Below are 20,267 nucleotides of genomic sequence, written 5' to 3'. Positions count from 1 at the left end.
TGTTACCTTGCTTTCATTTCCAAAATATTGCAGTGTTCTTATTTGTTCATCAGGTTGATCCTTCCTACATCATTTTAATACTTTCCTGTGTTATGTAATATATTTCAGTTTCCATTTGCTGGATATCAGTCTTCAGTTAGCTCTTTATTCCCTGATTCTGTGCCTGAAATTAAAAGAAGGCTGGTGTGGTTTTAGTTAGGTGTACTTGTATCTCAACTTGATTCAGTATTTTCATCTAAATATTCCAAGCAATTGGACACAGTTTTCCACTTCAATTTGAAATCATTTTTTAAAAAATGTCTTGCTTGAAATAAGCATTGTTGTAAACAATATGTATTGACTACTTGAGTTTGAAGAGTAGGCCAATAGAATATTTTAAATTAGACACTCTTATTCATAGGAAAGGTGAAGTAAATGTTTACAGAGAGAGCATTTTTAAGCATGTTTCAAACCCCATCCTTTTCTAATTATTAATTCAAAGTCTGAGTCTAATTCTGAGTGAGGAATCTTTATACATGTAAACTTTTCCCTCTGGTTTTACTTTTTTGTAGGAACTTTTAGACCTTAATGTTTTCATTGTATTGGGGGGGGGGGGGAGGTTTAGGTCAATTGGAGAACATTTTTCAGGTAAATATTAATTATTCTGAAAAATGCTCATTTCATGCCAAAAAAATTAAATATTTCCAATGTTGTAGGTAATAAATTTCTTTTTCTAAATTGACTTATATATGCCCTTGATATACTCATTTAGTTAGTAAGTTTATGGATCATATTCTCCTATACAACAATGAGGATGTTTTAACAAATTGGAGATACCAGCTCAAAGTGGCAGACCAACCAGAGAGCACCATCTGGTCTGAAGCTGGTTGAGTCCATGCTGGTCAGGACTCTCTGAAGGTTTGGGCCATTTTCAGAGTTCCAGTGAGACCTGGGAATATGCGAAAGACCAGGGCAGTTCTGAGTCTCTACCTGCAAGTCTCTGAAGTAAACACTCGTACAGATGATCCCAACTGAAGGGCTGGCCCTTTAGGCCTGAGCTACTTACTGTACTTGGGATGCAAGCAGCATTCCAGGCTCCTTACAGACTAGACATCCCCCTTGTAACTTGATGGTCTCCAACACTGGGCATTCTCTTCACACTACTACTGTATAGGGAAGTTTTCTGATACATCAGTGAGCCCATACTATACTAATGTGAAAATGTTACTTAATTAGAGAGGGTTCATTTCTACTTCGAGAAGAACAAAACTGCTAATATTGTTTTACGTATGTCTTTTAAAAATCAATGGAATTTAAAAATAAAGAAACTTAACCCCAGTAATCTATGGATTTACTGTGTATAAATACAGTCTATTAAAAATCCCTAGGAAAAAGGTAACATGTAAAGAAGTCATGACACCATACCTTCCCTTGGGAAGCTTATATTTTTATTCTTGAAGACAATTATTTGAGTTCTTTTCTCTTGTTATTTCTTAGAAACCTGCTAGGTACAGAAGAGCCATAAGTTATGACAGCAAAGAATACTACATGCGACTAGCCTCTGGCAATCCCGCCATTGTCCAAGATGCCATTGTAGAGAGTTCAGAAGGTGAAGCTGCTCAGCAAGAGCCAGAGCACGGCGAAGACACTATTGCCAAAGTCAAAGGTCAGCCTTCCTCTGGGTTTCAATTTGAAATCATTAGGAGCATTCCTCACGTTTGAATGTATATGAAAATAGGAACAACTGTGAACAGTAGGTCCAGCCTTAAAGATATCCATAAATATTATGCCATCTCATTCTTCTTAAAAATTCATTTCTGTATCTGAATTTTTAAAGCAACTGGCTCTTTCTTATTGCCTGCAGATGAATGCAATATGCCCATTGACTTGATAATTCTTTTTTTAAATTGTATTTTGCAGAATTCTTGTGGCACCTGATATTTTCAGTTAACTGATAACTAAATAAATATTTATAAGTTTAAAACCACTACTGAAAATGTGTCCTTAGTGCACGTTAGCCAACAGGAAACAGTAATAGTCTTTTTTCCTATGATTATTCCAAATCTTTTCATGGTTATGCATTCTGCCTCCTTTCTATAGCTATATGACCATCTCAACCAAAAATACCATAGAAAATCATGATTCATTTCTCCTATTATTATAATACTAGTGGCCCGGTGCATGAAATTCATGCATGGAGTGGGGGGTTTTCCCTCAGCCCAGCCTGCACCCTCTCCAATCGGGGACCCTTTGGGGGATGTCTGACTGCCGGTGGATCAGGCCTAAACCGGCAATCGGGCATCCCTCTCATAAGCTGGGACTGCTGCCTCCTAACCGCTCACCTGCCTGCCTGCCTGATCGCCCCTAACTGCCTCTGCCTGCCTTCCTGATTGCCCAACCCAGTGGTCAGCAAACTCATTAGTCAACAGAGTCAAATATCAACAGTACAACGATTGAAATTTCTTTTGAGAGCCAAATTTTTTAAACTTAAACTATATAGGTAGGTACATTGTTATTAACTTAATTAGGGTACTCCTAAGGCAGTGGTCGGCAAACGCGGCTCGCAAGCCACATGCAGCTCTTTGGCCCCTTGAGTGTGGCTCTTCCACAAAATACCACGTGCAGGCGCGCACGTACAGTGTGATTGAAACTTCGTGGCCCATACGCAGAAGTCGGTTTTCAGCCTGGGTGAGTCTATTTTGAAGAAGTGATGTTAGAAGAAGTGGGGGGTGGACATATAGAGAGGATGAATGAAAGGAGATAGATGAAACAAGTATACAAGATGAGTGTGGATGGGAGAATTGGAAGGGGTCAACCTCAGCGAACGTACCTCAATCAGATTGAGGATGTTTTTAGCAAAGGCCAGGTTAGGAGTACCCTAATTAAGTTAATAACAATGTACCTACCTATATAGTTTAAGTTTAAAAAATTTGGCTCTCAAAAGAAATTTCAGTCGTTGTACTGTTGATATTTGGCTCTGTTGACTAATGAGTTTGCCGACCACTGTCTTAAGGCTTAGGAAGAGCCACACTCAAGGGGCCAAAGAGCTGCAGGTGGCTTGCGAGCCCGTTTGCCGACCATGGCCCCAACCCCTCTGCCTGATCTCCCCTAACCTCGCTGCCTGCCTGCCTGATTGCCCCTAACTGCCTCTGCCTGCCTGCCTGCCTGTCACCCTAACTGCCCTACCCTGCCAGCCTGATCTGTCCCCAACTGCCCTCCCCTACTGGCCTGATCTCACCCCCAACTGCCCTCCCCTACTGGCCTGATCTCGCCCCCAACTGCCCTCCTCTGCTGGCCAATTTGGTTCTGATTGGTAGGTTTCTATGCCAGTCAGCGTCAAAAACTCCACCTCCTAGGCAGCCATTGGTTCCTCACAGTTGACCCAGATTTGGTTCTGATTGGTCAGTTTCTATGCCAGTCAGTGTCAAAAGCTCCGCCTCCTGGGCAGCCATTGGCTCCTCATATTTCACCCAGATTTGGTTCTGATTGGTCGGTTTCTATGCCAGTCCGCGTCTCTGGGCCTATCAGCGGGGCCTGATCAGAAAGGCAGGGCTGATCAGCAGCCCTAGTGGAGGCCTGGAGAGAAATGGAGGTGCGGTTGCTGGCCCCACCGGGAGAGAGAGAGGCAAGTGCTGATCAACAGGTGCTACACAGGCTGCAGATCAGACCCTGCTTCTCTCGTCAGGCCTCTCTCTGGGCCTGATTTGCAGCCCACTCAGCAGTCAGTGCTGGGTCACCAAGCCTGCAGACACAGTGCTGGGTCGCCATGGCAATCCAGCGCTGACTGCAGGACTGACTTCCTGTTGGTCAAGCCTCTGGTGTGTCGGACCCAGGGTTTTTATATATTAGGATACCTATTCTCTCATAATGATTATGACTTACTAAGCATTTCATAATTGATATAAAGTTTTCATAGAATCCTTGAAGCTTTCAGTAGTTGAACAGTTTACAACCTTCTAATTTTCTTGACCCTGCACCAGCAAAATTATTGAGATACTCTCAAGCTGTATTTACTGGGTATAAGCCCCACAGTATAATTCACAGAGTGAGTCAGTCGACTTGTGTTTGGGTCATTGGCACTTCACTTCTCTTGACCTCATTTTCCTAATCTCTAAATGAGCTAAAACCACAAATACAGTGCCACTACTATAATATGCAAGGTGTTATTCTAGACATAGAGTTGGAGGTTTTGATTCACCAAATTAAAAACAATGCAGCTGTAAGCTTTCCCCTCGTGGATGTTCCCAGCAGGACTTGATCTCTTATGCTTACTTATTATGCTCTTTTAAATGTGAAAATAAGGTTCTTCATAAGGCAAAGCAGAGCCCCTGATAACACAAATTGAAAGCATAAGATTCTAACAGGCTGACTTAATGCTTTCCAAAATTCTTAAAGCAACTATCACTGGTAGGTGTAACATGACTTTTCTTTGGTACAACTAAGACTATTGATTTAACTAAATGTGGGAGTTAGAGTGTATTTCGAGTGGTTCTCATATTTTGGGATCTTGTTAACTGATTTTAATGTTATCTGCTGTGATTATTAATAAAGTTACCAAATGTAGGCAGGAAAGTGTTTCCTTAATCTGCAAATTAAATGATTTGTCCCTGTATTATAAAGAATTCTGTTCTTATTCTTTATGGCCTGATTATAGGATGTATGAATGACCATACTGCCACTTATGACCTAAGTCTTAAAATAGTCCTCATGGGCAGTCTAAGAAGGTGGGATCTGTTATAATCATGTTTATAAATTGTTATCTTTACTTTTGTTTCTGGTAGGAATTGATCACTTATTCATGGTATCTCCTCTATGACACTTGTCCATAGCAACACCATTCTTACCATTAATGATGCTAAACTCTCTGTTTATCATTATCTGATACTTATTTAGAATTTACTATTTATAACCATAATGGTCAGTGCTTTTATTACATGAGTTACCTCATTTTGTCCTCCAACAATTCTCTAAGATAGGCAGTATTCCTATTCCAGTTTTATAGGTAAGAAAACTGAGATTCAGAGAGGGCAAATAATTCTTAAGTCACACAGCCATTTAACTCCAGAGTCTATGTTGTTAACCATTGAACTGTGTTGCGTCCTGAGTTATCTCAAATTGGAAAGGTATAGGAGGGGCTACATGAGACTAAATGCTTCCCAAATGGCCCTGCAAGGTCACATGGCCCTCTTGGTTATTATCCTGTAGGTCTGGTCAAGCCTCCTCTAAAACGGTCCCGATCTGCACCTGATGGGGGTGATGAGGAGAACCAGGAGCAGTTACAAGACCAGATTGCTGAGGGTGGCTCTATAGAAGAGGAGGAGAAAACAGACAACGCCACCCTACTTCGCCTCCTAGAGGATGGAGAAAAGGTACTGTGCTTCTAAAAAGTAAGGATTGTATGTAACTAACTTGTTTCCAGTTTACAAGACTGGTTGATAGGGTGGCAGAAGATAAATATTTCAGCCTCTGTGATGAAATACAATATTAAACCACCTTTTGGGTTCAGTACTTCTCTCATCTTCAGGATTTTCTAACCTAGCTGATCACATAAAACAGCATGAAGTTTCATCAGACACAGTATTAACAATTGACACCTACTTCACCATCTTCCTCTATTCCCTTTATTAGACTGCAGTACTTGGTATAATTCTCTATTCCAAACCCATGTACACAACCCATTCTGGCCTTGTGCTTTTTCAACTCCATAACTCCAGTGATACCTACAAGAAGCTTCAGCCAATCTGCGCCATCTCCCCAGCCTCCTTCACTCATAGAACATTACTTTGCCTTTCTATTTCAGCCTACTGCACCTTGCCCATCTCTCCAAGCTCCTCTTACTGACCCTGCCTTGTAGCCTGAGCCCCCTGCAGCATTGTGTGTGTTGCAGTTTACTACATCCATGATGTTATTTCTTCATTCTACACTTAACTCATTCTCTTCTCTGCCAAAATGCCTCTCTCTCCATCATTTGCATAACCTCTCCTTGTAACTCCCATTGATACAGTCTAATTTATTTGGATGTCTTTAATACTTAAATGTAGGAAGTGTTTCTTGATTGTCTTGCCAACTCAGGCTTGTCTAGATACCCTCCTGTATGCTTTTATAATGCCTTGTATATATTACTCTGTTTTATTAGGTCCTGATTATTTATTCCTGTGTCTGTCTCTCCCCCTAGCCAGGGAGCTCCTGATAGGCCAGCGCTGCTTCTTATTCCTACCCTATTGCTGTATAGTTCCACTCACTTAGCAGACACCCTGAAACCTTAAGTGAAGGAGTGTTTGGTTGAGTAAATAAAAGGATAGAGGAAGGAAGGAAGGGAGGGAGGGAGGGAGGGAGGGAGGGAGGGAGGAAGGAAGGAAGGATGGAAGGAAGGAAGGAAGGAAGGAAGGAAGGAAGGAAGGAAGGAAGGAAGGAAGGAAGGAAGGAAGGAAAAGGGAAGGGAAGGAAAGGAAAGGAAGGAAGGAAAGAAGGAGTAATGAGCATCAACTGTTTAAAGGATGGTCTTTTTTCTATTATATTAGATCTTGAAATAACCCTTGAAATCTGGCCCACTCTGTAGTAGTAACCAGAAATCCTATCTAACAAAGAGGGAATATGCTAATTGACCCTCACACCATCGCAAAGATAGCACACCCACAGCCAATAAGGAGGAAATATGTGAATTAACTGTCCACCCTCAAAGATGGCAGCGCCCAAAGCCAATAAGGAGGGAATATGCTAATTGACTGCCCCTCCCACAAAGATGGCGGCACCCACAGCCACAAGATGGCTGGCAGGGGAGGGCAGTTGTAGGCAATCAGGCCAGCAGGGGAGGGCAGTTAGGGGCAACCAGGCTGGCAGGGGAGGGTAATTAAGGGTGAACAGGCCGGCAGAGGAGGGCAGTTGGGGCGACCAGGCCGGCAGGGGAGCAGTTAGGTGTCAATCAGGCTAGCAGGGGAATTGTTAGGGGGTGATCAGGCTGGCAGGCAGAAGCGGTTAGGGGCAATCAGGCAGGCCATCAGATAAGCGGTTGGGAGCCAGCAGTCCTGGATTGTGAGAGGGATGTCCAACTGGCAGATGTCCGCCAGTCGGACATCCCCCAAGGGGTCCCAGATTGGAGAGGGTGCAGGCTGGGCTGAGGGACACCCACCCCCCAGTGCACGAATTTCATGCACCGGGCCTCTAGGTAGTATATAATTTTTTAAATTCTGTCCAAATATATGGCCTTATTAATGTGGAATGAGAATATTTTTAAAAACCATATAACTGCAAAACTTCATTAAGTCTGAAGGAAGCACAAGAGAAGCTCTGAAGTCTTGGGAATGTTATATTTCTTCATTAGGATGCTCGTTGCAGCATATTTAGCATTTGAAAATCCAAGCTGTGCATTTTTGAAAAACATTTTTCTGTATGTATGTTACACTGCACTAAAGGTACTTTAAAAGTGCATCATTATTTTTCCTGTTACATTCTACCATTTTATTATTGAAGTAGTTCAAATGTGGCTATGAATATTGACTTACATTTGCATATTTTAGAAAATTACTTTCTAATGCTGTCACTTGTTAAACTTTTAATCTCATGATTACAGTTTTTACTGTTTTAAGATTCAGTAGTACAAGAAGTATATTCAAACTGACGTTTATTTGACATTTGTTTGCCTGTAGTTTAGTTGTTGATCTTTTTCCTTGACTCATGTTGAACTGAGTTTAAACAAGAAAGAATTTTTAATAAGAACAGATCCTGCTCATTGGAGAGAAAACAATACTTACATTGAGAGATTCAGTGATTCCTTCCTTCTATGAGGAAAATACAATTTATGCCAATTTGGGCTTTTACAGTGGCATAACAGTCGGCCAGGCAGGAAGGATCCAGATGGGAGCGGATAGGGACCAATCCCAGTTCTAGTTCCAGGAGTTGTTATGGAAAAAGGAAAAGTGAGCTGTGTGGAAGAGAAAATAGCCAACAGTTGCAAACATGAATATGTAAATTATCTTGCTCTCACAACAAGCTAATGTGCATTTGAAATTTACAAACAAAGACACAGAGGCCCAGAGAAATTAGGAAACTTGGCTAGATCTACAATAAGTAACAAAACTGGGAATTCACTCAGGATTGTTAGGCTCCCCAGACCTTTTTCACTTTGTATCATCTTTGCTCACACAGGGCTCAGTCCTAATCTGTTTACATGTATGCCTCAGTTCCCTTTCCTGCCAAGTTTTCTGTCTGTCTCCCTCATTATCGAACTAGTTCATCACCTGTGGAACCTGGTACATACGTGCCTGGCACATAGTGAGTGAGTATCGGTGAATATTGAGAAAAATGGATGATGCATGGGGGTGGATGGATATGACTAAATGATTGTTTCTTTTTACTGAGGTCAACTACAAATCAGACACTGTCTGAGCAGATTCTCTTTAATATGTTTACACTCATTTACTATGCTTGGCTCAGGGGATGCCATCACAGAGGGACCTTGGTAAAATCCTGTTCGCCCATTAAATCCATGTTTTAAAACATTTTTTTTCAGTTATATCAAAATAAAATAAAAATCTATGTTGATGAATGTTTATGGTTTTCCTTTATAGATCCAACACATGTACCGTTGTGCTCGAGTCCAGGGCCTGGATACCAGTGAGGGGCTGCTTCTCTTCGGTAAAGAGCACTTTTATGTGATTGATGGATTTACAATGACAGCAACCAGGGAAATAAGAGACATTGAAACTTTACCTCCAAAGTAAGTAAATGAATGAAGAGACATACAGTACAGCTATCTTTAGAAAACAATATTATTCACATTTTGTTTTTTAATCCAGAAATTGTGTTTCAAATAATGTTACCTCTCAGTTTGTGTGCATCCATGTTAAATATTCACAAGGGTTATAGTTATTTAAAAGTAATAAAAAAATGGCTTTATATTTCAAAATGAAAACTAAAGTTTTGACTATGCATTAATAATATTAGACACCAAATTTCTTGTATTATAATCTATATGTTTATAAACTTATTCTGAATTTGCAAATTGTTCTTTTTAAAAATTTTTAGTGCAAGCACAGTTATAGAGAAAACGCAGGCCACTGCACAACCCTCCTGGGTGCCCTGGAAGCAGTGTGACCGAGGCTCAGGCAGCAGTGAGCTGAGTCTTACCCATCTGCCCTTCTTCTGCCAGTTCTGTGATGGAAGTGATAGTGGGTAATGGAAAACCCAGAAGGCAGACCAAGCTAGAAGGAAGATGAAAAGCTAAACGCTTAGAAATTCAACTCATTTTTCTCTTCCTTTGCCATTTTGAACACCTAACACTGTTGAACGTAGACATGATCTTTGCAATTCATTCCTAGGAGATATTTCATATACGGTAGTCACTTTCAGCAACAATTAGGGCCATATTATGACTTTCATGGGCCCCTTTCTCCATATAAAAATATTAAAATTTATATTTATGACTTGGTTTAAAGATGAATATATCCATATTATATATTAAAACATATTCTTCTGCCTAAAAGTTTAATTTTGTTCTTCTGGTTTTAAAAGAAATTAAAACATGTTCTTGGGACCCTGAAAGTATTTAGATCTAGGCACTGTGTCTGATTGATAAGTTGGCCCTGATAGCAATAATGGGATTTTAAAATTAACTTCATCAAAGGAGGTTGCTCGTGTGCTGAGTAGCTGACAAATTAGTCTCTTCAATAGGTTTTTTGAAGTGAATATTCTGATATACTGTTCTCCCTTCTATTCATATGTTGAAAATAACAGCTTTTTTTGAACTCTGAATTTATCTCTCACTATGTTTTTGTTTATCTCCTTTCCCTTGGCTGCCTATAGTATGCATGAGCCAATTATTCCTAGAGGAGCCAGGCAAGGCCCCAGTCAGCTCAAGAGAACGTGCAGCATTTTTGCGTATGAAGATATCAGGGAGGTACATAAAAGGAGGTATCTCCTGCAGGTGGGTTGACTTAGTAGTACCCAGTGTTTTGTCATGTTCCTTTATTCAGAGCATGTATTATTTTAAAACTGATGCATGCCATGAAAACCCTCTGCAGGATCTGCATTATCCCTTAGAATATTTCATAGATTATTCCTTAAATTTGGTTATGTGACAGACAAACTGACATCATACGGTGCATAACTCTGTATAATGCATCTCTTTAAAAAAAAAAAAAAACGCCGAAACCGGTTTGGCTCAGTGGATAGAGCATCGGCCTGCGGACTGAAGGGTCCCAGGTTCGATTCCGGTCAAGGGCATGTACCTGGGTTGCGGACACATCCCCAGTGGGAGATGTGCAGGAGGCGGCTGATCGATGTTTCTCTCTCACCAATGTTTCTAACTCTCTATCTCTCTCCCTTCCTCTCTGTAAAAAACCAATAAAATATATTAAAAAAAAAACAAAACACAAAATAAAACCTAAAACTTAAGTGATATCTTGGTCACCCATCCTTATCTATAGCTATCCAAGTCAACATTATAATTGCCTTTTAAATAAAAATTATATCTTCCTTATAATTTTACAAAATTATAACTTTTTGATTATTTTAGTTTACCATTCTATTATGAAATATTTTAGAAAAAATTTGAGAATACATTTGAAACAAATTGGCTCTGTTTACTTTGTAATTGAATCTGCTGGGAATTTATGACTCAGTGTTCTTCAATGGGTTAACTTTTTCAAATTCATAGAAATTGATAGTGGAAAAGTTAATATATAACCTTATTTGTGTTTTTCTTTATGTCTTTTTTTTCTCTGATCATTTCAGCCTATTGCTGTGGAAGTTTTCTCTGGAGATGGACGGAATTACCTCCTTGCTTTTCAGAAAGGAATTAGAAATAAAGTCTATCAAAGGTATTGCTTATTAGGAATACTTGATAATGCTATCTTGGGAAGAGATAGAAGGGAAACTAGTACCAGTTTACTAGTAGCTAGTTTTTAAAAATCTAGAATTTAGATCAGTGAATTAATTTCCTTGAGGAAAATATTTGTTTCACTTTTGCCAACCTCTTTAAACATGATTCTTCTAACTCACTGGTTCTCAACCTGTGGGTCGCGACCCCTTTGGGGGTCGAATGACCCTTTCACAGGGGTCGCCTAAGACCTTTGGAAAACACATATATATTTACATATTGTTCTTGTGATTAATCACTTTGCTTTAATTATGTTCAATTTATAACAATGAAATTGGGGGTCACCACAACATGAGGAACTGTATTAAAGGGTCGCAGCATTAGGAAGGTTGAGAACCACTGTTCTAACTAGCTTTTATAATGATGCTATTTTATTTTGAAATGCCATTTTTTCTTCTGGTAACGTATAGTTATCATTCAAAACCACTTTCATCACTAAGTCCTGCATCTCTAAATGTAAAAGGATGGTGAAGTGTAGCTTCAAAAATAATACTTCAAGTTCCAAATAGGCTTTCTTCATATTGAACAGAGAGACCAAGTTTCCTTAGAAATTACACTCATATGAGACTTTCTCTGGTCTTGGAAGGGACATTGGATACCTTCACCACTGGAAAAGTAGTACAAGTAAAGCACCTACTCTAATATAACCCTATTTTATTTTGGATAAAAATATATTTCAAATTTACTTTAAAAACCTCACAGTACATATCCATGGCATTTGAAGATATTTCTGTTGGATGTATGAATAATGAGGCTTTATGCACTGATCATAGGTAAGAGAGACCTTCTCTTACTCTTTGAAGGGTGGTGTAGATCCTGAAGGCCCTCTAGTAAGGGAAGTTTTCTGTTTCAAGTCATTCCATGAGGAACAACGAATGTCAAACAGCATTGCTAATCGTTGCAGTACAGTAATGTTAGTTAGCAGTGAGCACCTGGGAATGAGGGCAGGTCTTCAGGTGCAGTGGTTGTGAGTGTTGGTTGGTAAATCAGAACCCCCTTCACGTATGGGAAGAGCTAAATTAAAGTGACTGAAATTTCAGTTATCTACCTTGTTAATCTCTAAGGGTGCTATTGTTTTCAGCGCTAGGAAATTATTTGCTCTTCATAACTGGAAACCATTACAAGGAGATGAATTCTTCTTTCTGTGAGACATTTCTGTGTCTGTGCCACATTCAAGGTCTGCATTCATTCCAAGAATTTCCACATAATTCTCTTTGCCTTTAAAAAATGTATGTTGACATTATAAGCAACTCTGAAAAAAGTATAAGATTATCACATAAAGTTCCTTACCTAGTGTGGGTCTTCATTTATTTAGTGATGTGTCTGTTCTATCATTTTAGCTATCAGGATTACTTGCTGTCATGTGCATACTTAGCTGTTAATCACTCTCTAGGACTTCATTAAGTTGACTCAATTCCTGTGAATCCATGCTGCACACAAGGCCTTTGCTTCCTGCAACATGGCAGCATATGTAAAAGGCCAAATCATTGATTTTGCTGTAGGCCTTTATTATTTGGCTGCGGAAGCGACCATCTTATCCTAACAGTGTTCTATTATGTGTTCCCGCTGCCTGCCATTTATTGGGAAACGGAGGGGTAAATGAAACAAAATGTAAATGAATCATCCGTCCTTTCTCAAGCTCTCATTAGATCCTGACTGAGACTTCACTTTCAATTTTATGCTATTTTTAAATTTTCCAGGTTTTTGGCTGTAGTTCCATCTCTAACTGACAGTTCCGAGTCTGTGTCTGGGCAAAGACCAAACACAAGTGTGGAGCAGGGGTAGGTGTTTGCTTCTTGCATTATAATTTAATAGTGAAATTACAATGTTTGTATCTGGACAGAATTATTTAATATTTCAGATGAGTGTTTTCTCTTCCTGGTGGTTGCACAAAATTGTTTGATTACTGAAAACTAGAAGGAAAAAAGAAAATGTGTGCATGACCACTCAGGTCAAACCAGTGCTCCCATTTTGATCAGTTTTCTTGGAGTCTTTTAAGCATGCATATATTCCTATATACATAATTAAGTTCATACTATACAGATTTCTGTTTTGCTTCTTCCATTCAGTGTTATATGTAATGGTTTCCCCTGCTTTAAAGAAATTCTTCAGAAACATTACTTTTATTTGATACCTATTCAACATATGTATAAAACATTCTTTTACTTGTGGATATTTCATTTTTATCATGTTCCCTTCTAATGATAATGCAAGTGTGATTCCTGATTATTTTTTTTAGGGTAAAGTCCTCTCAGTAAAATAAAGGGAATGAATTTGAAGGCTTTTGATACACAAAACCAATTTAATTTCCATAAAAATATGCACGTTTGTATTCCATCATTTGTGGATAAGTTTAGTTGTCTCCATAAGATGCTTCTCAACTCTTTGTATTTTTTAAATTTTTTACCAATTTCATAAAGTGGTTTTTTTTTTCAGATTTTAAATGAGCATGTCTTTTATTATTAGTTCTAGAGCTCGGTAAATGTCAGCCACTTAAAATCATCATTTGGGGATTATCTATAACTTTTGCCCATTTTTTTTCTAAGGTTGGTGGTGGTGGTGGTTTGATTTTTTTCTTTAAATTGAGGTATAATTGACATATAACATTATATTAGTTTCAGGTATACAATATAATGATTTGAGATTTATATATATATTGTGAAATGACCACCACAGTAGTTTAAATAGTTAACCTCTCTCTTCTCTTGAGTTTTTATCAATTTTTATGGGGTTTTTAAATAATAATGTAGTATTACTCCTATGTTTGTCATATTTTTCGCAAACTGCCCAGGCTTCCTCTTGATTTTGTTTTTTCACAGTTAAAATAAAACTTCTGTTTCTATGTGTTCACACCTATCAGTGCTTCCTTGTGCTCTTTTCAGCTGCTTTTACTCTTAGAAAGTCCTTCTGGATGATGTAGATACTTTAAGAATCCACACACCCAGCTCCATTCATAGTCACTCAGAACTGTGGTCCTTTATAATCCACTGGAAGAGAAGCAGGGCTACAAATTAATTATTACAACCTGCAAAAAAAATGACTTAAAACTACTGGAGATTATGTAATTTGTAAATAAAATTTGAGTCAAGTCTGTGTATATCTAAATATATTAAATTCGTGTATTTCTTTTTAGGTTGTTGCTTTTATTTTTCTTTAGCCAAGATTTAGCAAATACAAATGCTAACTACATGGTTTTATTAGCCTCAGAAGCATGTTTTGCTCCTAATTATGTGTGTTGTTAATATAAAAACAGGAAGTAAAAGGCTCCCCTAGAGCACATCCTTTTTCTACGTATAATCAAATTGCTAGTACTTTCATCTGCCCTGATCATCTTCAACTTGCTATTTTCATTGTTCTTGCTACTTTCTGTGCTGAATTGGCAGTTCTTGAAGAACTTCTAAAAGCTCAAAGGCAAGAAGCAGACATTCATTTCCAACTTTAATCTTTCCAATTGTTCCCTTTCTTATAAGGTTGAGGAGTGATCATAGCTCTTTTTCCAGGGAAAGCATCCTATACATTCAGTTTTCCAAATGGGAGAAGAATTTATAAGTATAAATGGAAAGTGGTATCTATGCCATTGAGCTGAATCTATTAATTTCCTTTCAGTCAATAAAATGCATAGTTAAGTGTTTGCTTTCTGGTTTAACGGCCACTTTGCAGTCTTCAAAATATAATTATCAGTGTTATAAAGTTGGTAAACCTAAAGAAGATTTTAGCCCAGCCTGTGTGGCTCAGTAGTTGAGCATCAACCTATGAACCAGGAGGTCACAGTTCGATTCCTGGTCAAAGCACATGCCCGGTTGCCCCCAGGCTCAATCCCCAGTGGGTGGCAATCAATGGTTCTTTCTCATCATTGATGTTTCTGTCTTCTCTCTCCCTCTTCCTTCCTCTCTGAAATCAATAAAAAAAAAAAAATTTTAAATAAGGATTTTATAGCATTCTAGAAAAGGCTGCTATCAAAAAATGTCCACAATTTTAAATAACCTGAACAGCAGTGACTTTCCTGTCAAAATAATTTATATTCTCATTCACTTTCAACATCTCTTTTAGAAAATATGCTGTGTACCTACTATGTACAAAATATTGTATATTGTTTGTTATTCCAACATAATGTCTTTACATCCTTTTACATAGTGATTATTGGAAAAGTCAGAAGGTTGTACTAGATAATTGTTTTTAAAACTCTTTGCCATTACCCACAGTAAAAAATATATTCTACATTGTATCCCACAACACACAAACTGAGGTAGAAAAGCTAAGACAAAATTCACTGAAAATACTTTCATTACTATATGTGATGCCTCCCAATGTTCTGTGTTCTTCCGTTCAATTCCATGTTATTTTATTTTTAAGAAGATGAAACTGATTTATGACCCTCTAATAGGTCCTCCGTAGTCTGAAAAATTCTTGGACCAGGTGACTTAAAATTGTCAACTCTAAATTAATCATTTAAAATTCTTTTGTCTACAGTGTAATTATTTATTGATTTCAGGTCTGGGTTGCTTAGTACTTTGGTTGGAGAGAAGTCTGTCACCCAGAGATGGGAGGTAAGCTTAATGAAAACGGAAGCTTCCTTTGTAATTTATAGTTGGATGGTGCAAATTCATACAGTTAAAAAGGCACTTTAATAACCCTTAAAATAAGTACCATAGAAAAAATGTCTTATTTTTGTTCTTTTTAGAAAACATTTTGATGTTCTGAAATCTATAAGAAATAAATTATTCTTTACCTCATTTTGCATATAACATTTTAGAAAGTGAACATAGTGGATGTAATTGATTGCTCTAAAATGAACCCTTATCTCTCTTTCCCAAGAGAGGTGAAATCAGCAACTTCCAGTATTTGATGCACTTGAACACTTTGGCCGGCAGATCATACAATGACCTCATGCAATATCCTGTGTTTCCTTGGATCCTTGCAGATTACGACTCAGAGGTAAATCTCGAGTCATTTTGTGTAAGTGGAACACATTTTCAAAAGTAATTAAGAGATACTGCAATGGCTTAGATGTTTTATAGTTTAAAGTTCTCAGCAGGCACTTATTCCAAGAAGATGAGAAGAGCTTTAGATTGGACTTGTACAGAATGTGGATAATTGACCAACTTCTTGAGTATTTATTCATAACCTCTATTTGGTTTCCTTAAGTGCTAATTAATTTGTATCCACTGGTGGATGTCTCTCTGCTCTCTGCACTGTGGCCATTGTCAGAAACAGAAATCTTCTTGAGTCATCCCTCTGTTTAAAATGATTCAGTGAATCATCATCACGATTTGGAGAGAATTTAAAAGCCTCAGTACTGTGCCCTTTACAAAGTAACTCCTAGGAATCTGTCCTTTGTGTGGTCCCAGGATTGCTATTTGGGCTACCTGTCCATCTCCTTGACGTCTTTCAATTGCTCTGCACACGCTATACTCCTAGTGTGGAGTTCTGCCAGTGCTCTTGCACACCTTCTCTCCCATTACACATTCACCTGGCTAGCTCCATTCCAACCTGCGGACACATGCGGGTGTCACTGTCCTGAAGCTGTGTTTTGTTATAATCATGATTTGTGTTTGACCCTACTTGATTGTGAGGTCCTTGAGCACAAAGACTATTTTACATGTCTCTCAATTCCCAACCTCTACAATAATGCCTGGTACTTAGCATACACTTTAATGTTTGTTGAATTAACCAAAAAAATATTAATGAGGTATTTTGCATATAGATTTTGAGGGGACAAATGTACTAATTTGACTTGTATTTATAAATGTGGATCAATTTCTCCTGCCCAAGACTTTTAAAGTACAAGTTTGGCAAAATTGGTTGGTTATGATGCCCTATTAAAAGAATACAAATTAAATATCCCACAGGTACATATTTCTAATTTCTACTTTTAAAACCCTCAGGATGTAAATTCAGGTTTACTTTCAAATATATGAGTTAGGTCAACTAGAGATGAGCTTTAAAATAATCTGGCAGACAGAAAGATTCCGTCTCAGTCACAGTCACTTGGCCTGGTCTGATGCCTTTTAGAGGTGAATGAATTCCTGAGTGTTCTACTTTATGTCATTTTCCAATCACCTCTATGAAGGAAATGCTCAAAAGTAAGGTCAGCGTGAAACAGGGGAGGTGGAGAAGAGAACAGAGAGGGGATTTGTTCCTCTAGGTCAGCGGTTCTCAACCTGTGGGTTGCAACCCCTTTGGGGGTTGAACAACCCTTTCACAGGGGTCGCCTAAGACCATCGGAAAACATATATCATTACATATTGTTTTTGTGATTAATCACTATGCTTTAATTATGTTCAATTTGTAACAATGAAAATATATCCTGCATATCAGATATTTACATTACGATTCATAACAGTAGCAAAATTACAGTTATGAAGTAGCAACGAAAATAATTTTATGGTTGGGGGTCACCACAACATGAGGAACTGTATTAAAGGGTCGCGGCATTAGGAAGGTTGAGAACCACTGCTCTAGATACTAGTATGTGGGTGACAGAGGATGAAGATGAATTGGAGCTTTTGTGTCCACAGTCTCCTGCTGTGTCCTTGCCAAGACTGGAGAGGATTTTCCCTCCTCCTCCTCATCTCCAGACATGGGTCCTGAGTGCCCTCCTCTGTTAACACTTAATTTCCAAAGCAGTGGTCTTCAAACCAAGCCACTTAACAAACTGCCGTGTGCCTCTCTATAAAGTGTGAATGACCAGCAGGTGCATGGCATTGTTTTGGAGTCCAGTTCTGCTGTGGGACCCGAAAGATACTAGCACATTTACAAGTCACCATTGTCAGCTGTAGCCACCATTATGAGAATGGTGGGAATAGAGGGTGTATGGTAATGTGGAACTAGGTTTATTTTGTATTTTAGGAGGTCGATCTTACTAATCCCAAGACATTTAGAAACCTGGCGAAGCCGATGGGAGCGCAGACAGATGAACGATTAGCTCAATATAAGAAGCGATATAAAGACTGGGAAGACCCTAATGGTAAGTAACTTTTCTTGTCATAAACTTTTACCTAATTTCAAAATTAAGCCTTTAATTTAGTGGTCTGATCTCCTTGCATCTTTCCCAAATTGCTTATATATCATTATCTCTGTATATGCACACATCTATACAGCTATCAGAGTAGAAAATCTGGTTTTGCATGCCAACTGATGGCCATGTTTAGAAGGGATTTTTTTAAGTAGCCTATCAGGTACTGGCAGAAAACTAAAGTATGTCTGTTTGGCACAGGGCAGAAATTTCCCATCATAATGTGCCTTTACTTTGACTCATATGTAGGCTAGGAATTACTCTTTCATTTATTGACTCAATTTTTAGAACCCTTTTGCATTAAAAAAATAAAATTAAAAAATTGACTGCCTTCTGAAACACCTCAGTTTACTTACTTATTATTTATTATTATGTTTAATGTTTATCATGTGTGCCCCAAAAATAAGCAAAAGAAAGGCGGGAGGGAACTAAGCCTATCATTATTCCCTATGTGGACTCTTTTCCCATTGATTTTTATAAAGAGTGGAAGGGAGGGAGGGAGAGAAGCATTGATGTGAGAGAGACACATTGGTTGGTTACCTCCCACACGGCCCCAACCATGGCCAGGGATCAAACCTGCAACCCAGGTATGTGCCCTTGACCGGGAATTGAACTCACGACCCTTCAGTGCATGGTCTGACACTCTAACCACTGAGCAAACCAGCCAGGGCTGGACTCTTCCCCCCCCCCCCCCCCGCCAATAAGAGTAGTAAAAATTGCATAATATTCATAGACAATTTAGGGAAATATGGTGATGCAGAGCCAGAACCTAATGGAAAGTATCTGCGAGTCAAATATCCTGCTTTAGTGGAGATGTTTTGCTCTTCAGAGTTATCTGTTACAGTTAGCCTCAAAACAGTAATTGCTAGGTATGCTGAGGGAAAGGCATCAGGTTATACTTACTTTTCATTGCTGCCCAATATGTAAGTGAGGGGAACAGTGTCACCGCAAAGTTTTCATGCTACAAACGCCAGCACTAGCTGTATTTAGTGTCACAGTTGTATTTAGTGTCACTAGCTGTATTTAGTGTCATCAGCATTTTTAAGCCTATTAATACTAATATTATTTTTTATGTTTACTCTTTTGTTTTCAATGTTGCTGTAATTTTTTGAGCAGGAGAAACTCCAGCCTACCACTATGGGACCCACTATTCATCTGCCATGATTGTGGCTTCATACCTAGTGAGGATGGAGCCTTTCACACAGATATTCTTACGGCTGCAGGTAAAACTCTAAATTCAGAATTGTCCCATCTGCACAAGCCTTCTTTCTATTTAAAATTGTTGCTTTTTAAAAATATACTGTTATCTTGCCTTACAAGAGGACCCATAATCAAAACATAATTAAAGTGAAATTTTGCTGTACCAAAATTGATGAATAAGCCAGAATTTGTTTACAATAAACAAGTGCCAAGGTCCTTTAGTCAAATAAGCAAGTAGCATATGCTTTCTGGCCAGGCATATGGAATTCAGCCTTAATTGGTTGAATTCAACAAACATTTAAAAAAAAAAAAAAGAAAGAAAGAAAAGTAATTAGTCTAGCTCATTTGCTGTTTTCTTAATTATAGGTGCTTTTCTCCACATTCTCTTTCATTTATTCAGACAGAATTCTGGTGCTTGGAGTACTTTAATGAATAAAGGCAAAAGCCTTGCCGTGTAGAGCTTATATACTATTTTGGTTGAGGGAGCCAAGCCAGTCAAACAGAATGAATAACTATATTGTCAAGTGTTTTAGAATGTGATAAATGCTGTCAGAAAAATATAGATCAGGGAAAGGGAAATGGGAAGTACAGGAATGGGAGGCAGGGGAGGTTACAATGAAGTTTTTTTAAAAATATGTTTTTATTGATTTCAGAGAGGAAGGGAGAGGGAGAGAGAGATAGAAATATCAGCGATGAGAGAGAATCATTGACCGGCTGCCTCCTGCATGCCTCACAATGGGGATTGAGCCTGCAACCCCCATTGTGCCGACGCTCAATCACTGGCCCACATTAGCCAGGCACGATGCAATTTTAAGGAATGATCAGAGTAGGTCTTCTTTAAAAGGTAACATCTAAACAAAAACTTTAAGGAGGAAAGGGAGTTAATCATTCCAGTGTCTGGTGAAAGTGTGTTCTAGGCAAAGGGCACAGCCCAGGCAAGGCCCCAAGTCAAGTGTAATGCCTGAGATGCCTCAGAAACAGCAAGGAGGCCAATGTGTCTGGAGCAGAGTAAGTGTGGGGAGAAGTCCTAGAGGCCCGATTGTGTGATGGCCACAGTGAACTTCATCATAGAGACGGTTATTCTGTGTTCGCTTAAAACACAGTATAACGAGCTTGATTGAGGAAGAGGTTGGTGGGCAAAAGAAATCCCACTTCTATTTGAATTTGTCTTATCAATCTATATATTTTTGATCACCT

At 38.6% G+C, this 20,267-nt stretch overlaps 1 protein-coding gene across 10 annotated transcripts in view; it reads left to right on the top strand.

Moving 5' to 3' along the window:
* WDFY3 (WD repeat and FYVE domain containing 3) overlaps positions 1-20,267 on the top strand; it is a 182,118-nt gene that overhangs the window by 130,824 nt on the left and 31,027 nt on the right. For 7 of the 10 annotated variants that reach the window (XM_036338502.1, XM_036338493.1, XM_036338452.1 and 4 more), the window contains 10 exons: positions 1,477-1,645; positions 5,185-5,348; positions 8,547-8,695; positions 9,781-9,901; positions 10,711-10,796; positions 12,556-12,636; positions 15,348-15,402; positions 15,671-15,811; positions 17,705-17,822; positions 18,987-19,093. In XM_036338502.1, coding sequence (XP_036194395.1) covers positions 1,477-1,645; positions 5,185-5,348; positions 8,547-8,695; positions 9,781-9,901; positions 10,711-10,796; positions 12,556-12,636; positions 15,348-15,402; positions 15,671-15,811; positions 17,705-17,822; positions 18,987-19,093 — 1,191 coding nt within the window. The remainder of the gene's footprint in view (positions 1-1,476; positions 1,646-5,184; positions 5,349-8,546; positions 8,696-9,780; positions 9,902-10,710; positions 10,797-12,555; positions 12,637-15,347; positions 15,403-15,670; positions 15,812-17,704; positions 17,823-18,986; positions 19,094-20,267) is intronic. The other 3 variants (XM_036338472.1, XM_036338442.1, XM_036338510.1) reach the window with 1 other exon arrangement.

The sequence above is a fragment of the Myotis myotis genome, unplaced genomic scaffold (genome assembly GCF_014108235.1).
Source record: "Myotis myotis isolate mMyoMyo1 unplaced genomic scaffold, mMyoMyo1.p scaffold_m19_p_1, whole genome shotgun sequence".
Lineage (NCBI taxonomy): Eukaryota > Metazoa > Chordata > Mammalia > Chiroptera > Vespertilionidae > Myotis > Myotis myotis.
The sequence above is the reverse complement of the archived record's forward strand: the minus strand, read 5'-3'. Positions and strand labels throughout refer to the sequence as shown.